This window comes from Cervus canadensis, chromosome 10 (genome assembly GCF_019320065.1).
Source record: "Cervus canadensis isolate Bull #8, Minnesota chromosome 10, ASM1932006v1, whole genome shotgun sequence".
Taxonomy (NCBI): domain Eukaryota; kingdom Metazoa; phylum Chordata; class Mammalia; order Artiodactyla; family Cervidae; genus Cervus; species Cervus canadensis.
The window spans coordinates 13633584-13657031 of record NC_057395.1 but is presented as its reverse complement, the minus strand read 5'-3'; the positions used below and the strand labels follow the sequence as shown (position 1 = coordinate 13657031).

At 42.0% G+C, this 23448-nt stretch overlaps 1 protein-coding gene across 4 annotated transcripts in view; it reads right to left on the bottom strand.

Annotated features, from left to right (window-relative positions):
* The window catches only part of TASP1 (taspase 1), a 246075-nt gene that overhangs the window by 32091 nt on the left and 190536 nt on the right, over positions 1-23448 (bottom strand). For all 4 annotated transcript variants that reach the window (XM_043478982.1, XM_043478983.1, XM_043478986.1 and 1 more), the window contains 2 exons: positions 18157-18267; positions 2383-2456 (listed from right to left, as the gene is read on the bottom strand). In XM_043478982.1, coding sequence (XP_043334917.1) covers positions 2383-2456; positions 18157-18267 — 185 coding nt within the window. Of the gene's footprint in view, positions 1-2382; positions 2457-18156; positions 18268-23448 lie in introns of those variants that run through there.

The window sequence follows — 23448 nt, the reverse complement described above, 5'->3', positions numbered from 1 at the left end:
ACAAACTGTCATCATGCTGAGTGGGTATGCCACTAATTCAATAATTCTTTCATAGAAATAAGGAAATCAGGGTGGGTAGGCCAAAGGCTTTCTCTCTTAAAAAGAATATAAACTTTGCTATGGCTCCTCTTTTCTCTTTTGAGTTCAATCTCTCATCTATAATTTTGTCATACTTGCAATACAATAAAATTCCAGGCTTTATGACAGAAGAGATATTTTTGGGTTTTGTTGGTTTCTTTCTTTGCTTGTTTTTTGCTCTTTTTTTTTTTTTTTGATCACTAGAATTCAACAACCAAAGCTTTAGTGTTTCAGGGTTTTTTCTTTGTTTTTTGCTCGGGGGTTGCAGGGAAGCATCTGCAGCCACCGGAGGAAGGAAGGTAGAGGTATGAACTCCCAGCTAGGAAGCCCAAACACATGACCTACAAGTGAGGCGAGTGCAGCAGCCCTATCTGTTGGCCCATCAATACCACCAGCTGCAGAATTTACCAACATTATGAAAACCACGTCCACCAGATGTCACGCAATACAACGGGAAGCCAAATATCTCTGGGCTTGAGGCACAATTCTCCACGCTCCTTCCTCCCATGTTTCAAGGTGTCTTCAGGGGGCCACCAGCAGGGACAACAGGGACCTTATAACAGGATAACAGGGATAACAGCCCACATACAGGGCTTAATAACATGACTGTCCCCACCAGACAGGCTTCAGTCCTGAAGTCCACCTCTTCCAGGTATTCTTGTTGTTGTTCTTGATGTTGTTAAGAAGCAATCTTAGCTCAGATTCTACATGTCAGGGGCAGGAGAAACTTAACTGGCTGCAAGCCAGTTAAGGATTTGTGTGGCTTACCAGGCTTATTATAAAATAATAATAATAATAACTGTTTTTGCCATTGGGAAGAAAAGAATGTTTTCTTTTTGAATGTTTGAAAATATTTAAAGTCACTTCTCCACTCATTATTTTTTCCTTTAATTTATTTTTAATTAGAAGAGAATTGCTTTATAATGCTGTGCTAGTTTCCACTCATTCTTTATACCCATTCTGTTCAATATGGTAGCCACTAGCCACACATGGCTATTTACATAAAATTTTAAATTCTGTTCCTCAAGCACACCAGCCACATTCAAGTGCTCAAGGCCATCTGTATCTAGTGACTATCCTATTGGACAGCACAGTATAAATACAAAGCATTTCCATCAACACAGAAAATTATTTTAACATTGCTCTAAACTCATCACCTTTTTTAAATGAGCCATTATAATTCAATTCTCTTTGTACTATGGAACAAAACAATCTTCCTGCATACTCATATGAAATAAATATATGGATACAAGCCAAATACTGTATGAGGAGACAAAGGTGGAGGTGATCTCTGTAATATTTTCACAAACACACGCTGTCCTCACAAAGCTCTGTGATGCTACCAGCTTGCCGGATAACATTCAGAGGCCCGCCTGGATGGGTGTTCCATGACAAAGAAGCAAGAAACTATTCTTTCTTACGCGTCACCTTAATTTGTTAATGATGCCACCTATATCAAACAGTTTACACCAGAAGTTTCCTTACTTACATATCGAAATGTGTAAAATAAATCATGTCCTTTGGAAAAGAGGCTGCCCAGCTTCACAGCTTTGTAATTGAGGTACTTTAATACCAAGCAAACATCGTAGGCCACAGCTGTTTCTAAAAATTTTTATGAACAAGAACAGGAGGCCGGTATAATATAAATCCACAAATGATGCTTCTGACTCCCAGGCTCACCTGCTGTGAGGGCAGGGAGGCCAGGCAACTCAAGAGGAGTGGCATGGGCATTCCTGCGACGCTGTAACCCCTGGGGGCCGATGGGGTGGGAACGGGGCGTGTGGGGCGGGGCGCAGACCTTTGACCCTGTCCTGGGGATGCGTGTCAGACCACCTGGCACATGAGGCAGGCAGCCTTGCACACACGTGGGCACCTCTGCCCTCACACGTGCAGGGTGCGTCCAGGTGCTGGGCTCACTTTGCCTCGGCTTCCTTTAGGTCTTCCCATCCTCCCCGCAAAATCACCCAGCCCTGTCAACCCATTACCCACTTTCTCTTCCCCAGTCCCAGTTTCTTCTTATTCACAACAGACAAAGAAGAACAAGGTGAAAAAAAAAAAAAGGTTTTTCCTAATTTCCTCTGCTCCATCATCAAAAGCAAAAAAAGATCTGCTATTTTTCTTTGGGATTGGTAACTGTTCTTTATCAGATTCTCATAAAGATCACAGAGCTACCACCCAAGAGAAGCTAAAAAAAATTCCCTGTGTCCACCTGGCCAGTTAGAGGTTCCCGGGCTGTCTGTAAGACTTCCTGGTCATTCCCCTCCCACCCCTCCTACCCTCTCCCACCCAGCTCTCCCGGCTTACCTTGGCCTTCCCATCCTGGGCAGACATGTATCCAACACACATGCTCTCGGTCGTGTGGCTCCACAGAAATTCCACTGCCAGGGAAGGGAATACAAATAGGCACATTCAGATCACAGATGGAAAATAAATCTCTGCTTTTTAATAGAACAGTTAAAGATAGCTTTATATTCAACACGCTCGGCTCCCGACTTTCCATTCGCTCCTTCATAAATGTCAAGATGATTTAGTACTCAAAACTGTGTAATGCCATTTACTGTGAAATGAAAAATGTATTTCTTTCTTGTCAAAACTTATGATTATTACATGTAAAATAAATGCTCCTCTGTTTGAAACTTGTAACATTAAACACACACACATGCACACACGCACACACACTTATGCATACAGTATACAATGATTTAGTAAACATAATATTCCATAACGTAGTTTCCTTTAAAACACACATACACACACACTCCCTACATCAAGGTTTTTTAAATACCATTCTCTATGAAAAGGAACCAGGGTTTCTTGGAGAAATGTTGATTCCAGGGCCTGGGCAGAGAAAATATTAAACGAATCTGGAACATCTTTTTGTGCCAGAAGATAAGGAAGTCCTCAAAGAATGATGAAGGCTTGACAAAGGATCCACGGATCAGCCTGAAGAGACCCCCACTGACCATATCTGTGTCAATCTAAGTATCAGAATAAATATTAACAGTAAAGAATTATCGTCACTGAACAAAATTTAAATCAATGAGCCCATACTAGTCCCAGGTCCCAGGTCCCAGCCTGTCTAACTAATACAAACAAATAGGAATAAGTAAAATGGGGGAGAAGAGAAAGCACTTCCTTGCAGCTGAATGCCAACTAATAAATACAGAAGAAATAACAGAGTTAGAAAAGCATCACACTTTCAAAAACTAGGAAAATTTGAAAAGGAGTATGCTTTTTACACAGTCTCAATGGAACCTCTCCAGAAAATTCTTATGAAATACAAAGGGGCAAAGGGTAAGTGAGTTCACTGTGGAGAAACCCAATGGACCCCACTTTAATCAAGTGATGGAAGCTAACATCATCCAGTAAGGGGCAAATCAACACAACGTGTCTCCGGATCAGACACCCTGAGACTCACCACCACTTCTTCAGTGTTCCCGCCAAAAACACAGACTCAGAATTGCAGGGGGAAACACCACACAAATCTGATATAGGAACACTAATAAATAAACTGGCCTGAACTCTTCAAAAGATGTCCAAGTCAAAAAATACAAAGTTAAAAAAAAAAAAAATACAAAGTTGAGTAACTGTTCCCATTTAAAGGTGACGAATGCATCCCAGGGAATTCCCTGGTGGGCCAGGGGTTAAGACTCTGCTTTCACTGCTAAGGGCCCAGGTTCAATCCTGGTCAGGGAACAAAGATCCCACGAACTGTGCCGCATGTCCAAAAGTAAAGAAAGAAAGAAGACAAAGGCGATATGACAACTAAAGGCAATGTGTCCTTCTGCGATGGAGCCTGGATAGGGGTGGGAGTGTTTGAAGGGACATTCCTGAGATAAGTGATGGATGGACTTTGAAAACGGACTATGGATTAGAGAGTAGTGTGGTATCAATATTAAACTCTGGGATTTTGATAACCATACTATGATTACTTAGAAGAACCTTGTTGTTCTTCAGAAACATACACTGAAGTATTAAGAGTAAAGACTCAATCTCTTCACCTTGCTCTCAAGTCATTCAGAAAAGAAAGTACAGTTTAAATGTGTGTGTGTGTGTAAAGGGAAGAGGGAGGGATGGAAGGGAGAAGTAAAGACGGAAAAACAAACGGGGGAAATGAAAACAAAGAGCAAATGTGGGTTACAAAACCACAGGTGTCCCCTGTTCTATTCTCAAAACGTCTGCATAAATGTGAAATTATATCTAAAAGTTATAGAAAGAAAGATACTGAGATACACACAAAACTCTGTCCCCTTCAGCTACTTACTTTCAAAATTCTATGCTATTTTAAAGGCATTTTTAAAGCTTTGATGCACTTTACAAAAATTTCACAAGTCCTGGGTAATAAAACTGCCTCGCTCAACACCAAGCCTCTGGGTCCTGAGCCATCCACTTCTCTCTCTGAGCTAATTAGGTCTGAAGACAGTGTGTGGGCTGAGACACAACTGTGGGCTCCGCGCTCCTGACTCTGAAGGCTTTGCCGAAGGCAGAGGCATGAGAGGCAGCTCTGAGCTCCTCAGATAGCGGCTCACTCCTTCATCATTAACTAGTTCTCAAACCTGCCAACCTGTTCTGCAGACGCTCCGCCTACAAGTGCAAGAAAACAGCGTCAGGCAATGAAGCAAGCTCTCTCCACCAGATGCTTTTCCTTCCTCACACATCTGCTTTGAACTTCAAAAAGCCTGACGTCCAGAGCAAGGTCTGGGGTATTCTAAATTGCCTAATAGAGCAAAGGCATTCAAGTCTTACGAAACTTCCCTAGTGTACTGCCAATGCAATTATATTTAAATACAAAATTCAAGTATTTCCAACACTGTGACCTCTCTTTATTCCCCAAATGTTACGGTGGTAACTGCTCATGAATTAGCCAAGAAAAAAATACATGGAAATACAGTCAATTTAATCATGAAAGTAAAGGATAAAAACACAGCACATTATTTTTTTAAGGCACAATTTTGATGATTTCAAACTACATTATTTTCTCTGAAAATAGAGCCTGCTTTAAGGAAATGTAACGCAAAAATTGAGACTTACAAAGCAGGATAAACTGGGTATAATGATTGACGACATTTAATATTTTTCTATTGAAAGGTTATTAATAAAGCATCTAGATATAGAGTTTAGGAGTTCTTAAAGTAACTCAATATCTAGAAATTCAGTCTTCCTTCACTCTTTTCACAAATAAACAAAAAAAGGAGGTGCATTTACTGACACTTTCTTTTTTTTTGCCCGACCTTGTGGCATATGGAATCTTAGTTACCCAACCAGGGATGGAATCTATGCCCCATGCAGTGGAAGCATGGAGTCTTAACCACTGGGCCACCAGAGAAGTCCCTAACACACTCTTTTTAATAACAACAATTCACATCAGTTACTAGTTCAGGATAGCTTCAGACACTCAGCAGGAATTGTAAATCTTATTTACTTTAGTGTATATCTTAACTCAATAACTTAATACACTATTAATAATAATTTAACAAATTATCTCTTGCTGGAGGACTTCAGGGAGGCAGGAGAGGAACTCACAGTGAGTCTTTCATCTGCCAAGCACTGCTTTTCATGGCGGAGCTCAGCAAAGCCTGGATGGTGAACTGGGGCTCAGAGAAGGGAGGTAACACTCTCATAGAATAATGGTGGGGGTATGACCGTTTGGAAATACATTCTTATAATTTGTGGTAGTTATGGTCTGTAAGCTTGCCATGAACACTGAATTAGCAAACACTGAGCCATTGCTCCCAAGGGAAATACAAGGTTAAGGTCCTGCAAGCCTCTGGTCACAACATTTTCAAGAAGTAACCTTATTTGATGTGTATTTTCTGTTTAGAGACACCTTACATGTGGTTTAGTTGCTAAGTTATGTCTGACTCTTGGGACACCAAGGACGGTAGCCCGCCAGGTTCCTCTGTCCATGGGATTCTCCAGGCAAGAATCCTGGAGTGGGTTGCCATTTCCTTCTCCAGGGGATCCTCCAGACCCAGGAATCAAACCCGGCTCTCCTGCATTGCAGGCCGATTTCCGCACTGCAGGCGCATTCTTTACTGACTGAGCTACGAGCAAAGCCCCTGTAACATATACTTCTTATAGATAATTAATTTTATGCAATATTTCTTTATAGTAATACACTAGCCAAGAAAAGCTCAATACTCTCTTGGCCCTGGATGACCTGCCCCCAAGTTTCATTGGCTTTCAGCCTCACAGCAATGCTGTCCCTTGTGCTCTTCTCACCAGTTGTCATCTCCTGACTCCGTAAGTTCTGCTACTTTTCCGGCTCAAATTTTCCCCCACTCTGCTCATGTCCACAAATGACTGGGAAAGTGCTGGGAGCACTGGTCTTTCAATTAGAAGTAAATTTCATCAAGCAAGAAGATTCACAAATACGAATCTGCAAATAATAAGGATAGACTCCTTTTATCAAAATGACATACACTTTGACCTAGCAATTCTACTTTTAGGTATTGAGTGTACAGATATGCCTTTGTATGTATAAAATAACATCTTTACACAGATATTCACTGAACTAATTTTAATTAGGAAGAAACTGGAAATATTAACAGCACGGTTGTCTTTTGGTGGCAGCATATATGTACAACTATGGTACCCTATTCAATGGAATACTATGCAACAATTAAAAAAGAGAAAGCTCTATGGAGATGATATGGAACCATCCACACTAATTGTTTTTTCAAATGTTTTGCCAGGAACCACAGTAAAACCAAAGCAAAACAAAAAAGCCCCCTACATTGTCACTGAGTATGTGGTTTCTTTCTATTCCGTGGGCTCTTTATATTCTATGTGCTACAGTGAAAAGATTCTGCTCCTCTTGACTCACTAAATTAGACCTCATTAGTGTGACATGCTACAGTTTGGAAAAAAACACTACTCTACAAAATATACAGTTTATCTAAAAGAAAAGACAAGGTGAAGAAAGATGATAAAAGATGATACTGCTCATTTCTGGGAAAGAAAATGACAGGGCACCATGGATGACTCACGTTTGTAAATACATGAGATCTCTCTGGAAGAACATCAGAGGAACCAGCAACAGTGGTTATCACGAGAGAGGCAACTGGTGATTCAGGAAGCTGAGAGGGGGGGCAACCTACTTCTCACCACACATCCAGCAGCTAAGATGCTGCCTTCCAGTTCAGAGGGTACAGGTTCGATCCCTGGCCAGGGAAATAAGATCCTACTTGCCTTGCAGCCAGAAAACCAAAACCTAAGACCCGAGCAGTACTGTAACAAACTCATTTACATAGAAGAAAAACAAAGATGTAAGTCCTCCTCAGTAAAGGAGCTGGAGCTGTATTTCTCACCACCGGTGACACCAAGAAGTCTATAACTTATTTCTGGATTTTAGGGACTAAAACGTCTTCTATAGTAAAAAATTGCATTTTATGGTAATAGCATTAAAAATGATTCTAATAATAATACAGTTAATTGGGCATATGCTATAGCCAAGTACCAGGTGTTTTCCATGTGTAATTATTACATGTAGGGGACCAGGAACTCCAGCAACGTGCAGGGTTAATGAGTGGCCTGGAGTGGCACGTCTGAGCCTGAGAATGTGCTATCTGAAACAGCATTTTTGGTGTGGTCAAGCTCAAGCTAATTTCCATTTAAAGAAGCCTCTGGCCTCTTGGTAAGGATCATGCTACTGTGGCTTTACACCTCAACTACTGATTTGAAAAAAGCTTTTGTGTTTTAGAAGGCCAAAGCCCAAGGGATGGTGGTGTTATTCAGTCACTCAGCCACATCTGACTCTTTGCAACCCCATGAACTGCAGCATGCTAGGCTTCCCTGTCCTCCACTATTTCCCGGAGTTTTCTCAAACTCATGTCCATTGAGTCAGTGATGCCATCCAACCATCTCGTCCTCTGTCGCCCCCTTCTCCTCCTGCCCCCAATCTTTCCCAGCATCAGGGTCTTATCCAGTGAGTCAGCTCTTCATATCCGAAGACTCCTGGAAATGCCTAGGTGATGAAAAGACCTTCATCAGAAAACGCTAAGAACACCTAAAGCCAAGCTGCCTTCCTGAATGGGTTTAAGCTATGAAAGATGGACATGGGGATTCGGTAGGATTCTTCTCCACCAAATGACTTCAAACACATCCCAGCACACCAGCACGATGTGAAAAAAGGTCAACACTACTGATCCTGTCGCAGTGCTGCAGAATGGATGAGGTGGGGACGTCCTGTTCGTGTGCTCCTCAAGGAAGACCAGTTAATGGCCTTCTGGGGACAGTTGGAATGGATTTGTACATAATCTCAGAGGCCAGACTGTCTGAAAAGTTGCTCTGAATGCACCGGAACACACGAATTCACCTGCGGTACAAGAGCAGCCAGGCTACAGCTTAGGGCCCTCCACTGCATGAGACAGCTTTCAGCCCCAGTGCAGGACTTGCCTTTTAGTGATGGTTAAGTCAGCACCTTCCCTGGTTAATACAGGGAATATAAACCACCCCTTAAGTGATGCTCCCCCTAGGATACCTCCTTCTCTTCCAAAATGATTCACATGTCATCCTGTTTAAATAAAACAAAGTTTCCTTCCCAGGGTTGTGAGCAAGTTTTTTCTATTCAAACAGATTCTCTTTTCTGACCAGAAAGAAGCCCTCAGCTACCTTTTTTTTTTTTTTGTTATTCTCCAATTGTTGTTAACAACCCCCAGCTGCACTGGCTCCCACACCCATTTAAAACCCCTCTGCCTGGCTTCATATCCCAGACTTTCTTGCAAAGGAAACAGAACTCTAAAATCAGAACCGTCTTGGGCTGGGCAGTTGCCAAGTCAGCTGCTGCTCCTTAGCCTTAGGTCAAATGGCTTACCCTAGGACATTTTGCACAGTGTTTAAGTTACTCCTTATTGAATAAAGATAAACTCATTTTTTAAAATGGGAAGGAAGAGGAACTGTAAATAGAATAATCTCATCTTATCTCTATAGATTTCCCCCCTGGTAGTGAGGTTATTTATAAGCCAGTAGGGAGTTCACTGAAGGATGCTTTCCTGTCCTGACACAGAATCCTTAAGATTCATAAAATGCATGTCTCATGATGACCATGAAGTAGCCTTGAGTTGGCTTGCTTCCTTGAAAACCTTTCACCACTGAACTGTCTTGGGAACTATGGGGCTGGAGTTCTATAGAACTCCCTCTATGCCAAGCCAAGAAAATAATTCCTCTCTCTTTTCAAGGCTCACTCCATTTGTTCAAGACTAAAGAAAGATGTTGACTGAAAAAGGAAGGGAGGGATGCGGGTCAAAGGGTAAAACAAGCCCCGAAGGATATTATTCAATTCTCTTCCTGTTTTATCATTTTATTGTATTAGAAACTACCAGAACTAAGGGGCCAATGGCTGGGGCATGGAAGTTCTCTGCTGAAAAGGAAAGCACTTGGTGAAACAAGTTATACTGAAACATGATTTCATTCATTCAACAAATATTTTTTTAGGCTTTATTTCATGCTAAGGTGATCTCTATTACCCTCTGAGTGGATAAAAACTGACTATAAAAATCTTTCAAAATGTTTTTCTGAGAGTTTTAGGAGAACCAAAGAAATAAGAATTATATATTCACTAAAATTTTAAGTCTTTGTGTTCTTTATTTCAGATGGAAAATTTTGTGGTCAAAAGAAAAGACACTATATGTTTAGATTACAGCTAGAAGCACACTACTCATGACAGAGGAGAAAATGACAGATGGAAATAAATCTATTTCCAATTTTTTAAAGTAAATTAGCAATATTTAATAGTGGAAAAGTTCTGTGATAAAGCAATTGATAGCTATTGGTGGCCAACATATTTGTCTTTAAAAAATGAAAACCAGTTCTGAAAAATACAAACTGTGGAGCATAACCTCCATAGGTTAACACAACTCAGTTGCTGAAAAGTTTTTAAATATCATGTCTGCCTTATTCACTTTGCATCTAGGAATAAGTTATTTAATTTGCTCCTTTCCATCTGACCCTTAAATAAGAACCAAAATGCCAGCCTATCTCTTAAGACTACAGTGAAGATGAAATAATCCCAAAACATTGTGGAGGTGCGAAACAAATAAGTTTCCAACCATGATACTGGACTTGCTTACAGAACAAAGTTTTAGTTACATTTTTAAGACAGGGTATTAACGTCAGATAACCAGCCATAAGTACTTCTTTCCCCACTACCGGTCTAATAACTAATTTGCCTTCTTTTTGAGGGTTATTTTTATGATCATGTGAGCCCGGCAGACTGCCTGGTCACAAGTGCTCGTGGTGGCATGTGCCATGAAATGGAAATAAGTTATTCTGCCGGGCCCCAAGAACGAAGGTCCTTTGAAGTACATGTGTTTATATGTGCTCACCAAAATTTAATACCAGTAAAACCAAAAGGCAGTTGGAATTTTAATTTACAGTAAAATGACCTTTTATCTTTTTAATGTTCCAGGAAGCATCAATCTAACATTTTTTAAGTCATGGCAAGTTTCCGTAACAGTGACAAGAAGAGTACTCAATAAAGAACATGGCCTGTTTTGGAAAGCAGTGGGAGAGAATACCACATTTCAGTTCTAATTGGCAACTGAAGAACAGTTGATTTGAGACAGCAAAGTCTAAAATGGTAAAGCAACTCATTACCCTTTCAAGTAATCAGGTAAGAAACTTCAGAAATTCTCAGAGGAGAAAACACCTGCTGCACCATTTATATAAAGTTCAGACAGGCCCGTGTGGGGGCTTCAAAGATAAGGATAATGGGCAGCTTCTTAAGCTGGGCGGTGGGTCCACAGGTGTTCATTTTATTATAATCTTTATAACTTACAAAGTTATTACATTCTTCTTTTAAAATACATAAACCATTTCACAATAAAGATGAAAAGCCAGGGGAAGAAGTAGCTGGTCAAGCAGAAATCATATGTACAAAAGTTAATGATCCCCACCATGAACATACTCTGGGACAGCAGAGAACCTGAAGTTATTACTCTCTGGGTGAGGCAAAGGTGACCTGATGGGAAAGGAACAATTATCACACGTGCTCATCAGACGACCTGCCTTACACTGAACTGTGGGCCTTCCATCTATTTAGGAAGAAGAACTCCAACAAGACGGGCTTGGTGGAAAGACGGCTGGCTGAATAGGCAGCCTTTTCACCCCTACTAGCCCCGCTGCCTCCTATCCTGAATTGCTTAAGGTTTTCCTCAGATGTAAGGAGTGTGTTTCCCGCTGCTCCTCAAACTGCTGCTTCCTATTAACCTCTCTAAGGTATGACCCCTGAACCCCACAGGATCTGCCAGGTTCCCAAAAGCAGGGAGAGTGTAGGCCACAAGGGGAAAAATGCACCCAAACAGTGTGGCTGGTTGTTCACGCTATATATCTGCATATATTCTAATTACCCGTATTGACTCATAAGCTTAAAATGGAAAAGAACTAGTATTTCCCACTGGAAGGCTTGATGTGCCTTTGTTTACACAATTATTAACCATATTATACTATACACAGCAGCCTCAATAAAGTACTTCTGTAGAGGCCTGGAAAACACATGGAATTGTACATTAGCAGGTAAAAATATATTGGGGTTTTTTTCCTCTAAAAGCAGAGAGAAAATTAATTATTTTCAGCTGTTTCATTCCAGGGACAAGCATTTGCTTTGCGTTAAAGCAGTGATTTGTAGGCTGGGCTTTGCCAGCATCTCCTGATCTGGGGGGTGGGAGGTGGTGGGATGGGTGTTGCAAACACATTCACGTCCAAATTGTCCTTTTACAAGGCTGCTTGCAAAGGCTGCCTTCTGGGAGCCGTTTAAACTGTCTCCAAATCTTCTTGTTCCTGGACACTCGTCATTATCCAACATTTCCGACCCATCTTGTTTGTTTTTTAAGAGCATGTGAGGATATTTTATGTGAGATTTCATCTTTCTGGAAGAGTGGTCAATTTCTTTAAAAATTTCTGCTACAGAATCAGTAAAGAAATTCCACGTGGCACTTAATGTATTCCTCCAATAGTTACTCAGAGCCTACAGTGTAGGGTGGGTACAAAGCTGGATGTGATACAGTCCTTGCCCTCAAACGATTCACAGTCTGGTGGTATGATGCTCACATTGGGGGAAAGGCGGACCTAAACTTCCCATCCTGGCAGGGCAAGATAGTCGCCACAAGCAGGAGTTATCTTACTGGTAAGGAACATGAAACTAACAAGCGACCACCAACCGGAAGAACTCGGGAAAGGTAAGATGGAGAGAGACGCCAGCCCATTTGTCCTGCCAATCTCCCAGAACCCTCCTCGCTGGAGTCCATCTTGGCTGAGCGATGCACCTGCCATCAGGAAGGACCTGGGTCAGAGTGACTGGCCAAAGACAAGCTGGAAACTAACTCAGTTATCACAAAACCCGAGACTGCGGGCCACATGGCCGGGCGGTTCTCCTGGGCTCCCTTACCCTCCTGCGTGCCACCTGGGCGTCCTTTCCCAGTAAGGTCTCTCGCTTCCTCAGCGCATGTCTCCTCAGACGATTCATTTCAGGTGTTAGACAAGAGCCCACTCTCGGGCCCTGGAAGGCGTCTCAGACGCAGTGGAATCTTATTTAAGCTATTTCCAAGCCCTCTACCCTCCACATGAACCACTGGGGCTCAAAGACCTGTGATCGAGTTCACTCAACTGAATTTAGAAAAAAAGATTAAGAAACGCTGGCCCAGCAGGAGCAGCAGACGTTCCTACAGTGACCAGGATGTCACGGTGACGGCTACAAGACTGGAGATTACACTCTGCAAAACACACATGGAGAAGGGACAAACACCTGGGGAGAGGGCTTCCAAAGGATTCCAGGAGGTCCCCCTGGGCTGGGCCTTAAAGAACAAGTTTCCCAGCACAGGTTACAACAGCGTGTGAAAATTAATGGTGGAAAGATACGACCCTGGAAGAAGACAGAGCGGTCTGGAGCTGCCAGAACTTGGGTCAGTGGAGACGAGCAGAGGAGAAGGAGGGCGAGTAGGAGGTGATGCTGAAGGCTGCTCCAGCACCAGATCAGGCTGGGCTTTCCCTGTCAAGCTACTTTCCATTTCCCATTGATCTTCTCGGGGAAGAGGACGGAGTGGCTGTGAGTCTGTGTGTGTCCTCATTGAAGAATTAAAAGTAGGAGCATGGGAGTAATAGTAAGAGACACAGGTTTTGCTTTATTTTAGTATACATAGAAAGTTATTATATGACACAGAAAGTTATTTCAATGGTAAGCTTAAACAAGCAGTACACCAGTCACATATACTTCTGTGGTTCTTTTTCAACCACTCTCTCTCTAACGCCAGGGTTGGGGTGGCTCTCTAAGCCACGATTCAGTCAAGTTCTCATTTTCGCCCTTTCTGCTTCAGGACAGCCAGCTTCTGTGTTTCTGAGCCGTGGTTAGGCTCCCTGTGTCATAGAGGGAGAGGTCTGGAGGCAGGATGGAGGTAGGAGATGGATAGAGGTGGGGAGCCTAGAGGTTGCGGAGGCTTAAGAAACCTGGGAAAGAGTGATTCGGGCCTGCAAAGTAAGGGGGCACTGATTGCCTTTATCCGAGAGGATTCCCAGAGCAGAGAAGTGGAATCCACTGATGTAACTGGAAGGCCTGATGGCCTGAGCTGCCTCAAGATGCAACAGGACACCTGATTCATCCCTGTAGTTCTTTAGACAAACCAGAGGACCATTTGGCAGGGAGAGCATTTCAAAGGTTGATTTCTTATCTATCAGTGCATAAATTATGCCAAAATGTAGTGGTTTAAAATGACAAACATTTCATTATCTAAGTTTCTGCAGACTAGGAGTTCAGGAGTGCCTGTGCTGGGTGGTTCTTGTCCAGCCTCTCTCATGGAAAGACCCCGATGCTGGGAGGGATTGAGGACAGGAGGAGAAGGGGACGACAGAAGATGAGATGGTTGGGTGGGATCACCGATTCAATGGACATGAGTCTGAGCAAACTCCAGGAGATGGTGAAGGACAGGGAAGACTGGCTTGCTGCAACCCTTGGGGTCACAAAGTGTTGGACACAATTGAGTGACTGGACAACAACATGAGATTTCAGTCCAGAAACCTGCCCAGATCCTGGCATCTGCAGGCTCCCCTGGGGCCAAGGCTGTGGGCGGGAAGCCCCAGTGCCTTGCTGGCGGTTGGAAGGCAGTCACGGTTTTTTGCCACAGGGACCTTTCCGTGGGCTGCTTGAGTGTCCTCGTGACACGGCCACTGGTCTTTCCTGGAGTGAGTGAACCAACACGTTTTCTGACCTCACCTTGGAAGTCACAGACTGTCACCCTGACTTATTCTTATGCAGTGGAGGGAGTCACTGGGGAGGGAATTAAACTCCATCTCTCTCAAACAATTCGTGGACAAAGCACACACAACAAAGTCATGCAAGAGGACTTTGAAAGTTACTCTTTACCCGGGATTGTCCAACTGTATTCCTGAACCAGTAACAAAAGCCAAACCTTGAAAGGGTCTGTTCTTGAGCCATCCCACCCTTGAAGCGGCCCCTGTGGCTCTTGTCAAGAGGGGAAGCTGGGTAATGGCTTCCTGGAAACTCCGTCAAGTGGCAATGGGGTTTGATTGAAACTGCGTTTGTGGTGTAATGGAAATGCTACTGATGATTTTCAGAAAAGAGAGTCAACATGGAAAAAGCTGAAATTTGAGATTATTTTGATTATACTATATTCAAAAAAGTATATATATTAGTATACAAATATACTAAAAAGTACATATAGTATACAAAACAATATATATTGTATATATATTATACAAAAAAGTATATGTATATTGTATATAATTATACAAAAAACTGATACAGCAGTTAAGTGGGTTTTGTTTTGTTTTAAATTTGGGGAATTGTTTTGTTTTGTTTGGATGTATAGGAAAGAAAGACTTCTGAGCCTTCCTGGTTACTTGATATTACCAAACATTAAGGAGCCATGAATTGATGAAGTTATATTTTTAAGAGAGTTTTATAAAGTGATAAATGAGAAGTCATGGGCCAAACATGAAGCAAATTATGTTGCGGCCTGCTCTGGCATGGTAAAGCACAGAGGAACCCACTGGAGTTTGATGTTTGAAACATTCTCCTTTTACAGGCAGGGGCTTATGGCAGATATTTCCTCGATGATGGGTCTAATCTTCTACTCCTGGGATCTGCAGTGAATAATATTTACATAATCATGACACTGCCAATGCTGGTTACTAATTGTCACTGTTTGGAATCAAACTCTAATCAGAGTGCAGAAAGCAAGTTGGCTGTAGAACAGAATGCAATGTTTCCATAACAACAGTGGTGTGGTTGCTAGAGGTTGAGGTGAGGGCTGGGAATCGTGGAGGAAGAGGAAAGAAGCCTACATAGTCCGAGGGGTGAGGGATGGTTGGAAGAGATGATAAAAGCTGATGAGTCAGGAAATAGCACATTAAAGTTGCAATAAAATTAAATATACAACTTCAGGTTAGAGTTCTCACAAAAGTCAGGAGGAAAGGTGATGGGGAGTGTGGTACGAGCTCTCTCTTAATTTTTTCCCCCAAGGGAGTCACAAGTTACTGATTAATGGAGAAACAGAACAGGAGCACATTCTACAGAATGGAGGTGAATCCCACGAGAATAACCAGGATCAGGGGCTGACAGCTCTGGGAACTGGGTAGCGAAGGTGACCTTCACATCTTCTTTCTATCCTTCTGTACACATTTACTTTCTCACCACATACTGAACATGTGTAAGTTTCTTAAAGCAAAATATGTAAAAACCCACATCACTGGTAGAGGCTGATAGGAGCCTGCGTTCACCAGGTTTTAATAAACTTCACATACAAATGGCAAGACTTCACTTATTTCATAAAGCAACACTTTATATTTTATTCTTCTCCTTGACATGGAGAGTAGGAACCAGTGTACGAATGACTACTTTGGTGATAAAAACTAACATGAGCTAAAATTCTATGACTTATCTTTAAATATACCTTTAACTCCAATAATGAAAGGACTAACAACAACAACAAAAAAATTACAATTTCCAGGATTAACTTGAATGGGTGAAAGCCCAGGCTCAGTAAAGAACAGAAACTCCATTCTAGCAGCAGGCTATGAAACAGTTTCAATAACTGTCCCCTACCCTGCCTCCCAGGACTAAAGACTTTTTCTGAGTTTTTATGGAAGGCTCAGGAACATCCTCTGCACATTTTATTTGATTTTTTTAAAGGTTGTTTTATAATATTTATTTTTATTTATGTATTTATTTGGAGCTGCACGAGGTCTTAGCTGTGGCACATCAGATCTTTGATATTTGTTTCAGCATGTGGGATCTTTAGTTGGGACATGCCAACTCTTAGTTGCAGCATGTGGGATCTAGTTCCCCAACCAGGGCTGGAACCCGGACACCCTGCATTGTGAGCTCAGAGTCTTAGCCACTGGACCACCAGGAAAGTCCCTCTCTGCATATTTTAAAGACAAAGTCCCTGCTACCTAACTGTGGAAGATATTCCAAGGTTTCAACAATGATTAGCATACCAAAGAAGCAAGTAACTGTTTGCCTCGGTTTAAAAAAAATTTTTTTTTTTGGCCAGGAACAACCTGGGTACTAAGTACAGTGGGTGGAAACAGGAAGAAAATATAGCAAGAAAAATTATGAAGTTGGTGATCAGGTGGAGAAAGAATCATTTTCTATAAAAGGGCAGTGTTTCCCACCCTCCACCTTTGGCAAATGAGAGGAAAGATTTTTACGGAAGTTCTTCAGGCTTCTAAAGAAAAACTAGTTTTTATCCTCAATAAGAAATGCTCATTTTTCTATTTTATAGACTCATAAAACTTCAAAATAGGAAGGGACTCGTACTACAGCAATTCACAATACAGATCAGGTGTCAACCATACTTGATAAAAGGAATTTTATACAAAGAGCTGAACTACCACAGCCCTGAGAATGACTTGTAGTGCTTATTAAAAAAAAAAAAAAAACAAACCAGAAGAACGGATAACCATTAAGTAGTATAACTGTACATAATGGACTACTATATAGCAATGAAAGTGAACTATCACAAGTAACATAGATGAATTTAACAGGTTTAACATTCACTGAAGACATCAGACACCAAGAAAACATATTCTGGTGCTATTTATACAAAATACAAAACCAAATAGAACTAATCAAGTTGTCAGAAGTTTGAATGGTTACTAACTTTGATGGAGTAGAGACTGGGAAGGGTTATGTGGAGCTTCGGGTTATAGTAAAGTTCTACTTTCTATCTACATGCTGGTCACATGGGTGGCTTCAGTTTGTAATGTTTTCCAAGCAGTTGCAGTTATAATGATTTGTGCACTTTTCTGAGTGAATATACAATTCAATTAAAAAGTCAGTTAAAGAAAAATAACATATAGGGTCCCTGCTAGCTTATGTGGCACCTTCATGTGGGTTTTTGAACGCCCCTCGCTCTGGATGAATGACTTAGGAAAAGGCACCTCTGTGGGTGGAGGCTCCCCTAAAAGTCTGTGCCCTGTAGAACGGAGGGTGGGCTGGGCTCCATCCCCACTGGGTCATGTTGTTAGAGACAAAGCCACACATCTGGGTGGACATCTGCAAATCTGCAAGATACTCATGGGACCCTTCCTCACCACAGCATTATGAGCAGGCAGGGCCGACATCCTTCCAATATGGAGGAGGAAGTGGCACAGAACAGTGAGACTGATGCATGAAGGCATCACAGCTAATAAGCCATGAAGCCAGGGTGAACTTCTAGGCCAGTAGGTCTTCACATGATTCTGATTCCTTTTGGGGAGGAGAAGAGGAGGAAGCTTCTCTCTGTGTTACTGTGTTCACTGCTATGGGTCATCTCAAATGCTCTGTCAAATAAGGGAGGGGATAAATACATGGTCCGATATTCTTAATGCTGGGCTTTAGTAAAGGTGCTAGGTTCTCAGTCCATTTGGAAAACATGCCATAATCATATACTCTGAAATGAATATTCACCTTGTAGACGTTAACCTGGGCAGAGAGGTCAGTGGAATAGAGATATGTACACCTATCAATAGAATATCCTGGCCCACCCACAGGTTAAAATGATCAACGTAAGGATATAAATCTGTCCATGTCTCGGAAAAAAAGGAAAGAGAAAGGCACCCACGTGCTGTGTAACTTTAACTTACCCAGAAGCGTCTGCTTATCTGGGGAAGAGTCAGGCTCTGCAGAACACCAGCAGGACCGGAGGACAATCACCCCTCCGAGCACGCCGTCTTCGCTGGCCAGGAAAGGTGAGCCTAGGCACAAACGACCGGTGGTCATTTTCAGTTCATTTCACTCTTTTCATTCCCAGTTTTCATTTGATTATGGGAACAAAGGTGTGGGATGAGTAAGATTTTGAAAGATGCCTATTTTCTGACACTCACTGTTATTCATACCTTATCCAGGCTGGATGGTGAAGGCAGGCTTGATCCCTAACAGGCAGAGACAGTGCCAGACGCTGCCAAGGAGACATGAGCAGGGGTGGCGCGTGCATGACCATATTCAGAATGGAATTGGAAACACTGCCAGATTAAAGGCCCAAAACACAAATACAGCAAAAAATGTTCAGCAGCTCCCTTTGATCACCTCTTCGGGATCACTTACCAGGCTCTCCCTGCTGTCAGGGGCATGCCACCAAAAGCTTTCATTTACTACCTTAAATTCAATTTTCAACAAAAAGCCACAAAGTTTATGACAAACATTTAAAAATGCTCCTGATGGTTTACACAAATAAGGGTGAAACTGTATTTCTGAGAGTCTGTCTGGTGGTTAGAAACGGCCGTGCTTCGGAGAGATCTCACACACTGAACCATTGTGAGCATCTCAGCAGCACCGCGTTTTAAAGCCCCTCCTTTTTCCTCCCCAAGGACATCTTCTTCAAACATCTGGCACAGCAAGTGAGCACGTGGAGAACAAATGCAAAATTAACCCAAGTGCTATCAAAGAAAGTCATAAAAATAAAACCCAGCCAAATTGGATTTGGGGGGAGCTTCTGGTTAAACTTAGTAGATTAAATACATGCATTTATCTCCACTCCTTTCTCAAATCCCAGTAAACTGGGGGAAAGGGAAGGGAAAAAAAAAAAAAAGAGCCATGGCCCAATAAGGACAGAGAAAGAGACAAGGGGAAAACAGAAAAACAGACCTTTTAGAAAAGAGAAGGAAGATAGACAAGTAGTTGCTTACCTAGAGGACCTGGGAAAACTTCCATGGGGCAGGGGGGTGAGGAGGTGAGGAGGAAGGAAAAAAGGCTGCTTGGAGTTGGGGGACACCTATAAGAAGCCACTCCAGTTTTATCATAAAATCTAAAGACCAGAAATTGGAGGCTTCAAGTTCTGGAGGCAGGAATGCAGGGTGCACCTGAAATAAAGCTGGTCAGTTGAGAGGGTCCAAAAGGATCTTCTAGACCAGGATGGGTAAACTATGACCTGTCTAGTTCACAGCCTATTTTTGTGCTGTCTGCAAGCAAAGAATGTTTATTTTATATTTTAAAGGGTTTTTTGGTTTGTTTGCTTTGCTTTTTTAAGATAGAGAGAGGGAGAAGGAAGAGGAAGAGAAAAATCTGTGATAGAGACCAAAGTGTTGCCCACAAAGTCTAAAATCCACTCTCTGGCCCTTTATAGAAAGTTTGCTGACACTTGATCTCAAGTCCCAGATTCCTGTCTAGAGAGGAAGTTACTCCTCCCCAGCCCTAGAGGAAGCAGGATATTTACTCTCTAGAGAGGGTGAACCAGAGGGACTGGAGGCTCGGGTCATTGGTCTCAGCCCAGGGTGGGAGGGAGGCTCCACACTGAAGTTAGGGGCTGAAGGGGAGCCTTTATGTGAAACAACCTGCTCTCTTCACCTACAGGCTCCACGTAGGCAAGAAGGCTGATACCCTCCAAGCAAGAGACTGGATCATTCCTTTTCAGTCTCAAGAGTATTTCCAGTCTCAATTCCAACCAATTCAAGACTAAGAACCTACTTGAGAGAACCTAAAAACATCACTCGTCCTTGCTTTATGGTGATGGCTTCAGGATGACAAGTGTGACTCACATACAAAGGGCTTTCAGCTCAGCTTCTTGGTGCTTAGAGAGCACAGTTCCGTTCAGTTCAGTTCAATCGCTCAGTCGTGTCCGCCTCTTTGTGACCCCATGGACCACCACACACCAGGCCTCTCTGTCCATCACCAACTCCCGGAGGTTACTCAAACCCATGTCCATCGAGTCGGTGATGCCATCCAACCATCTCATCCTCTGTCGTTCCCTTCTCCTCCTGCCCTCAATCTTTCCCAGCATCAGGGTCTTTCCCAATGAGTCAGCTCTTCACATCAGGTGGCCAAAGTATTGGAGCTTCAGTTTCAGCATCAGTCCTTCCAATGAACACCCAGGACTGATCTCCTTTAGGATGGACTGGTTGGATCTCCTTGCAGTCCAAGGGACTCTTCAAGAGTCTTCTCCAACACCACAGTTCAAAAGCATCAATTCTTCGGTGCTCAGCTTTCTTTATAGTCAAACTCTGACATCCATACATGACCACTGGAAAAACCATAGCCTTGACTAGACGGACCTTTGTTGACAAAGTAATGTCTCTGCTTTTCAATATGCTATCTAGGTTGGTCATAACTTTTCTTCCAAGGAGTAAGCGTCTTTTAATTTCATGGCTGCAATCACCATCTGCAGTGATTTTGGAGCCCAGAAAAATAAAGTCTGCTGTTGTTTCCACTGTTTCCCCATCTGTTTCCCATGAGGTGATGGGACCAGATGCCATGATCTTAGTTTTCTGAATGGAGTTTTAAGCCAGCTTTTTCACTCTCCTCTTTCACTTTCATCAAGAGGCCCTTTAGTTCTTCACTTTCTGCCATAAGCGTGGTGTCATCTGCATTCTGAGGTTATTGATTTTTCTCCCAGCAATCTTGATTCCAGTTTGTGCTTCATCCAGCCCAGCACTTCTCATGATGTACTCTGCACAGAAGTTAAATAAGCAGGGTGACAATATACAGCCTCGACACACTCCTTTTTCTATTTAGAACCAGTCTGTTGTTCCATGTCCAGTTCTAACTGTTGCTTCCTGACCTGCATACAGATTTCTCAAGAGGCAGGTCAGGTGGTCTGATATTCCCATCTCTTTCAGAATTTTCCAGTTTGTTGTGTTCCACACAGTCAAAGGCTTTGGCATAGTCAATAAAGCAGAAATAAATGTTTTTCTGGAACTCTCTTGCTTTTTCTATGATCCAGTGGGTGTTGGCAATTTGATCAGTGGTTCCTCTGCCTTTTCTAAAACCAGCTTGAACATCTGGAATTTGACGGTTCACATACTGTTGAATCCTGGCTTGGAGAATTTTGAGCATTACTTTACTAGCGTGTTAGATGAGTACAACTGTGCAGTGGTTTGAGTTTTCTTTGGCATTGCCTTTCTTTTGGATTGAGTGAAAATTGATCTTTTCCAGTGCTCTGGCCACTGCTGAGTTTTCCAAATTTGCTGGCATATTGAGTGCAGCACTTTCACAGCATCATCTTTTAGGATTTGAAAGAGCTCAACTGGAATTCTATCACCTCCACTAGCTTTGTTCATAGTGATGCTTCCTAACACCCACTTGACTTCACATTCCAGGATGTCTGGCTCTAGGTGAGTGATCATACCATCGTGATTATCTGGGTCATGAAGATCATTTTTGTATAGTTCTGTGTATTCTTGCCACCTGTTCTTAATATCTTCTGCTTCTGTTTGGTCCATATCATTCCTTTCCTTTATTGAGCCCACCTTTGCATGAAATGTTCCCTTGGTATCTCTAATTTTCTTGAAGAGATCTCTAGTCTTTCCCATTCTATTGTTTTCCTCTATTTCTTTGCACTGATCTCTGAGGAAGGCTTTCTTATCTCTTCTTGCTGTTCTTTGGAACTCTGCATTCAAATGGGTATATCTTTCCTTTTTTCCTCACAGACAACCTAGAATCACCAGCTCTTTCCATTAGGCCTCTGGGGATCACAGAGAGCAAAAAAGCAAAAAGGTAATAGAGGGAAAACTTAGGCAAATACTTTGAGCAGAAGAAAAAAAAAATTTTACAGGCGGGGGAAGGGGAAAGATTCCCTGGCAGTCCAGTGGTTAGGACTTGGCACTTTCACTGGGAGGGCCCAGGTTGGACCCCTGGTTGAAGAACTAAGATCCTGTAAGTTGCAACCCCCAGAAGCACAAGAAAAGAAAGAAAGAGGTAAGACATGAGAGAAAAGAACATTTTTAATCACAACAGGCCAGAAGATCCAATATTTGATTAAAAGGAGTTTCAAAGAGAACAAATTTTTTAAAATGAAAGGGAATAAATTTCAAAAGAAAAAACAATTCCAAGAATTGAAGGATGAGTATTCAGACTGAAAAGGCTCATAAACCTCCCAGTATAATTCATGGGGCAAAAAAAAAAAGTTCCATGAAGCTGTATCACTATGAAATATCAAAATACTTAGAAAAGAAAGGTCTAAAAAATTTCCAAATGGGAAAAAAATGATCACCGGGAAGGCAAGGGGATTATAATGGCATTGGATTTCTCAATAGCAACACTGGGATCTAGAAGATTAGGAGGTAACATTTTCAAAATGCAGACAGAAAATTATTTCCAACCTAGAAGTCTATCCTTGGCCAAAATGTCAATCAAACATGAAAGGAGATTGAAGCTGGACAAAGTCTCAAAGAATTCACCTCCCGTGCACTCTTTCTCAGAAAGCTGCAGGACAAAAGTACCTTGGCAAAATTAAGGAATAAGGGAAATAATGAGAAAGAAATGAAGATCTGGGAACGGGGCTTCAAGACAAGAGAAGACAAATGTATTCCTGGGTGACGCACAGCTACAGACAGCCTTGGACAGCCAATGAACCAAAATGACAGAGAGCCAGAGGAAGCTGGAAAGGTATTTCCAAACGGGAAAAAATTTAAACTTATAAGATACATGCTGAGTTTTAAATTATTGACAGGAAATGTCTCACATTTTGAGGGAAGACAGAGAATAAAAGAGTGGTTAAAAAAAAAAAAGTGAGGCAGATATTAACTGCAGACAAAATACGAATTTCTACAGAAAATGAAATTAGAATCACAGCACACTATGTAGCTCATATGTCAATGGCTAGAGTAAAAAATATAAACTCATCCATATGGATGAACTAAAAAATAAGAATATAATACATTAAGAAGAGAAAAAGCCTATGTGGGTGAGTGTAGGTTGGAAGTTGGAAATATAAAGGAACTAAACGCTTGCCTTCCCTGATGTAAAGATGATAACATCTAAATTTGATATCCAAATAGTATTTAAGATTGAAAGATCAAGAAATAGTAGTATAGACATGTTATGTTGAATTATAGATGTAAGTTTTAGAAAAAAAATAGTTAAGAGAGTTAAAAATAGGAGCTTAGGAGGGTCGGGACAAGGAACTACCTATTTTCAGGATAAGCCTAGGGGCACTGCTTGTC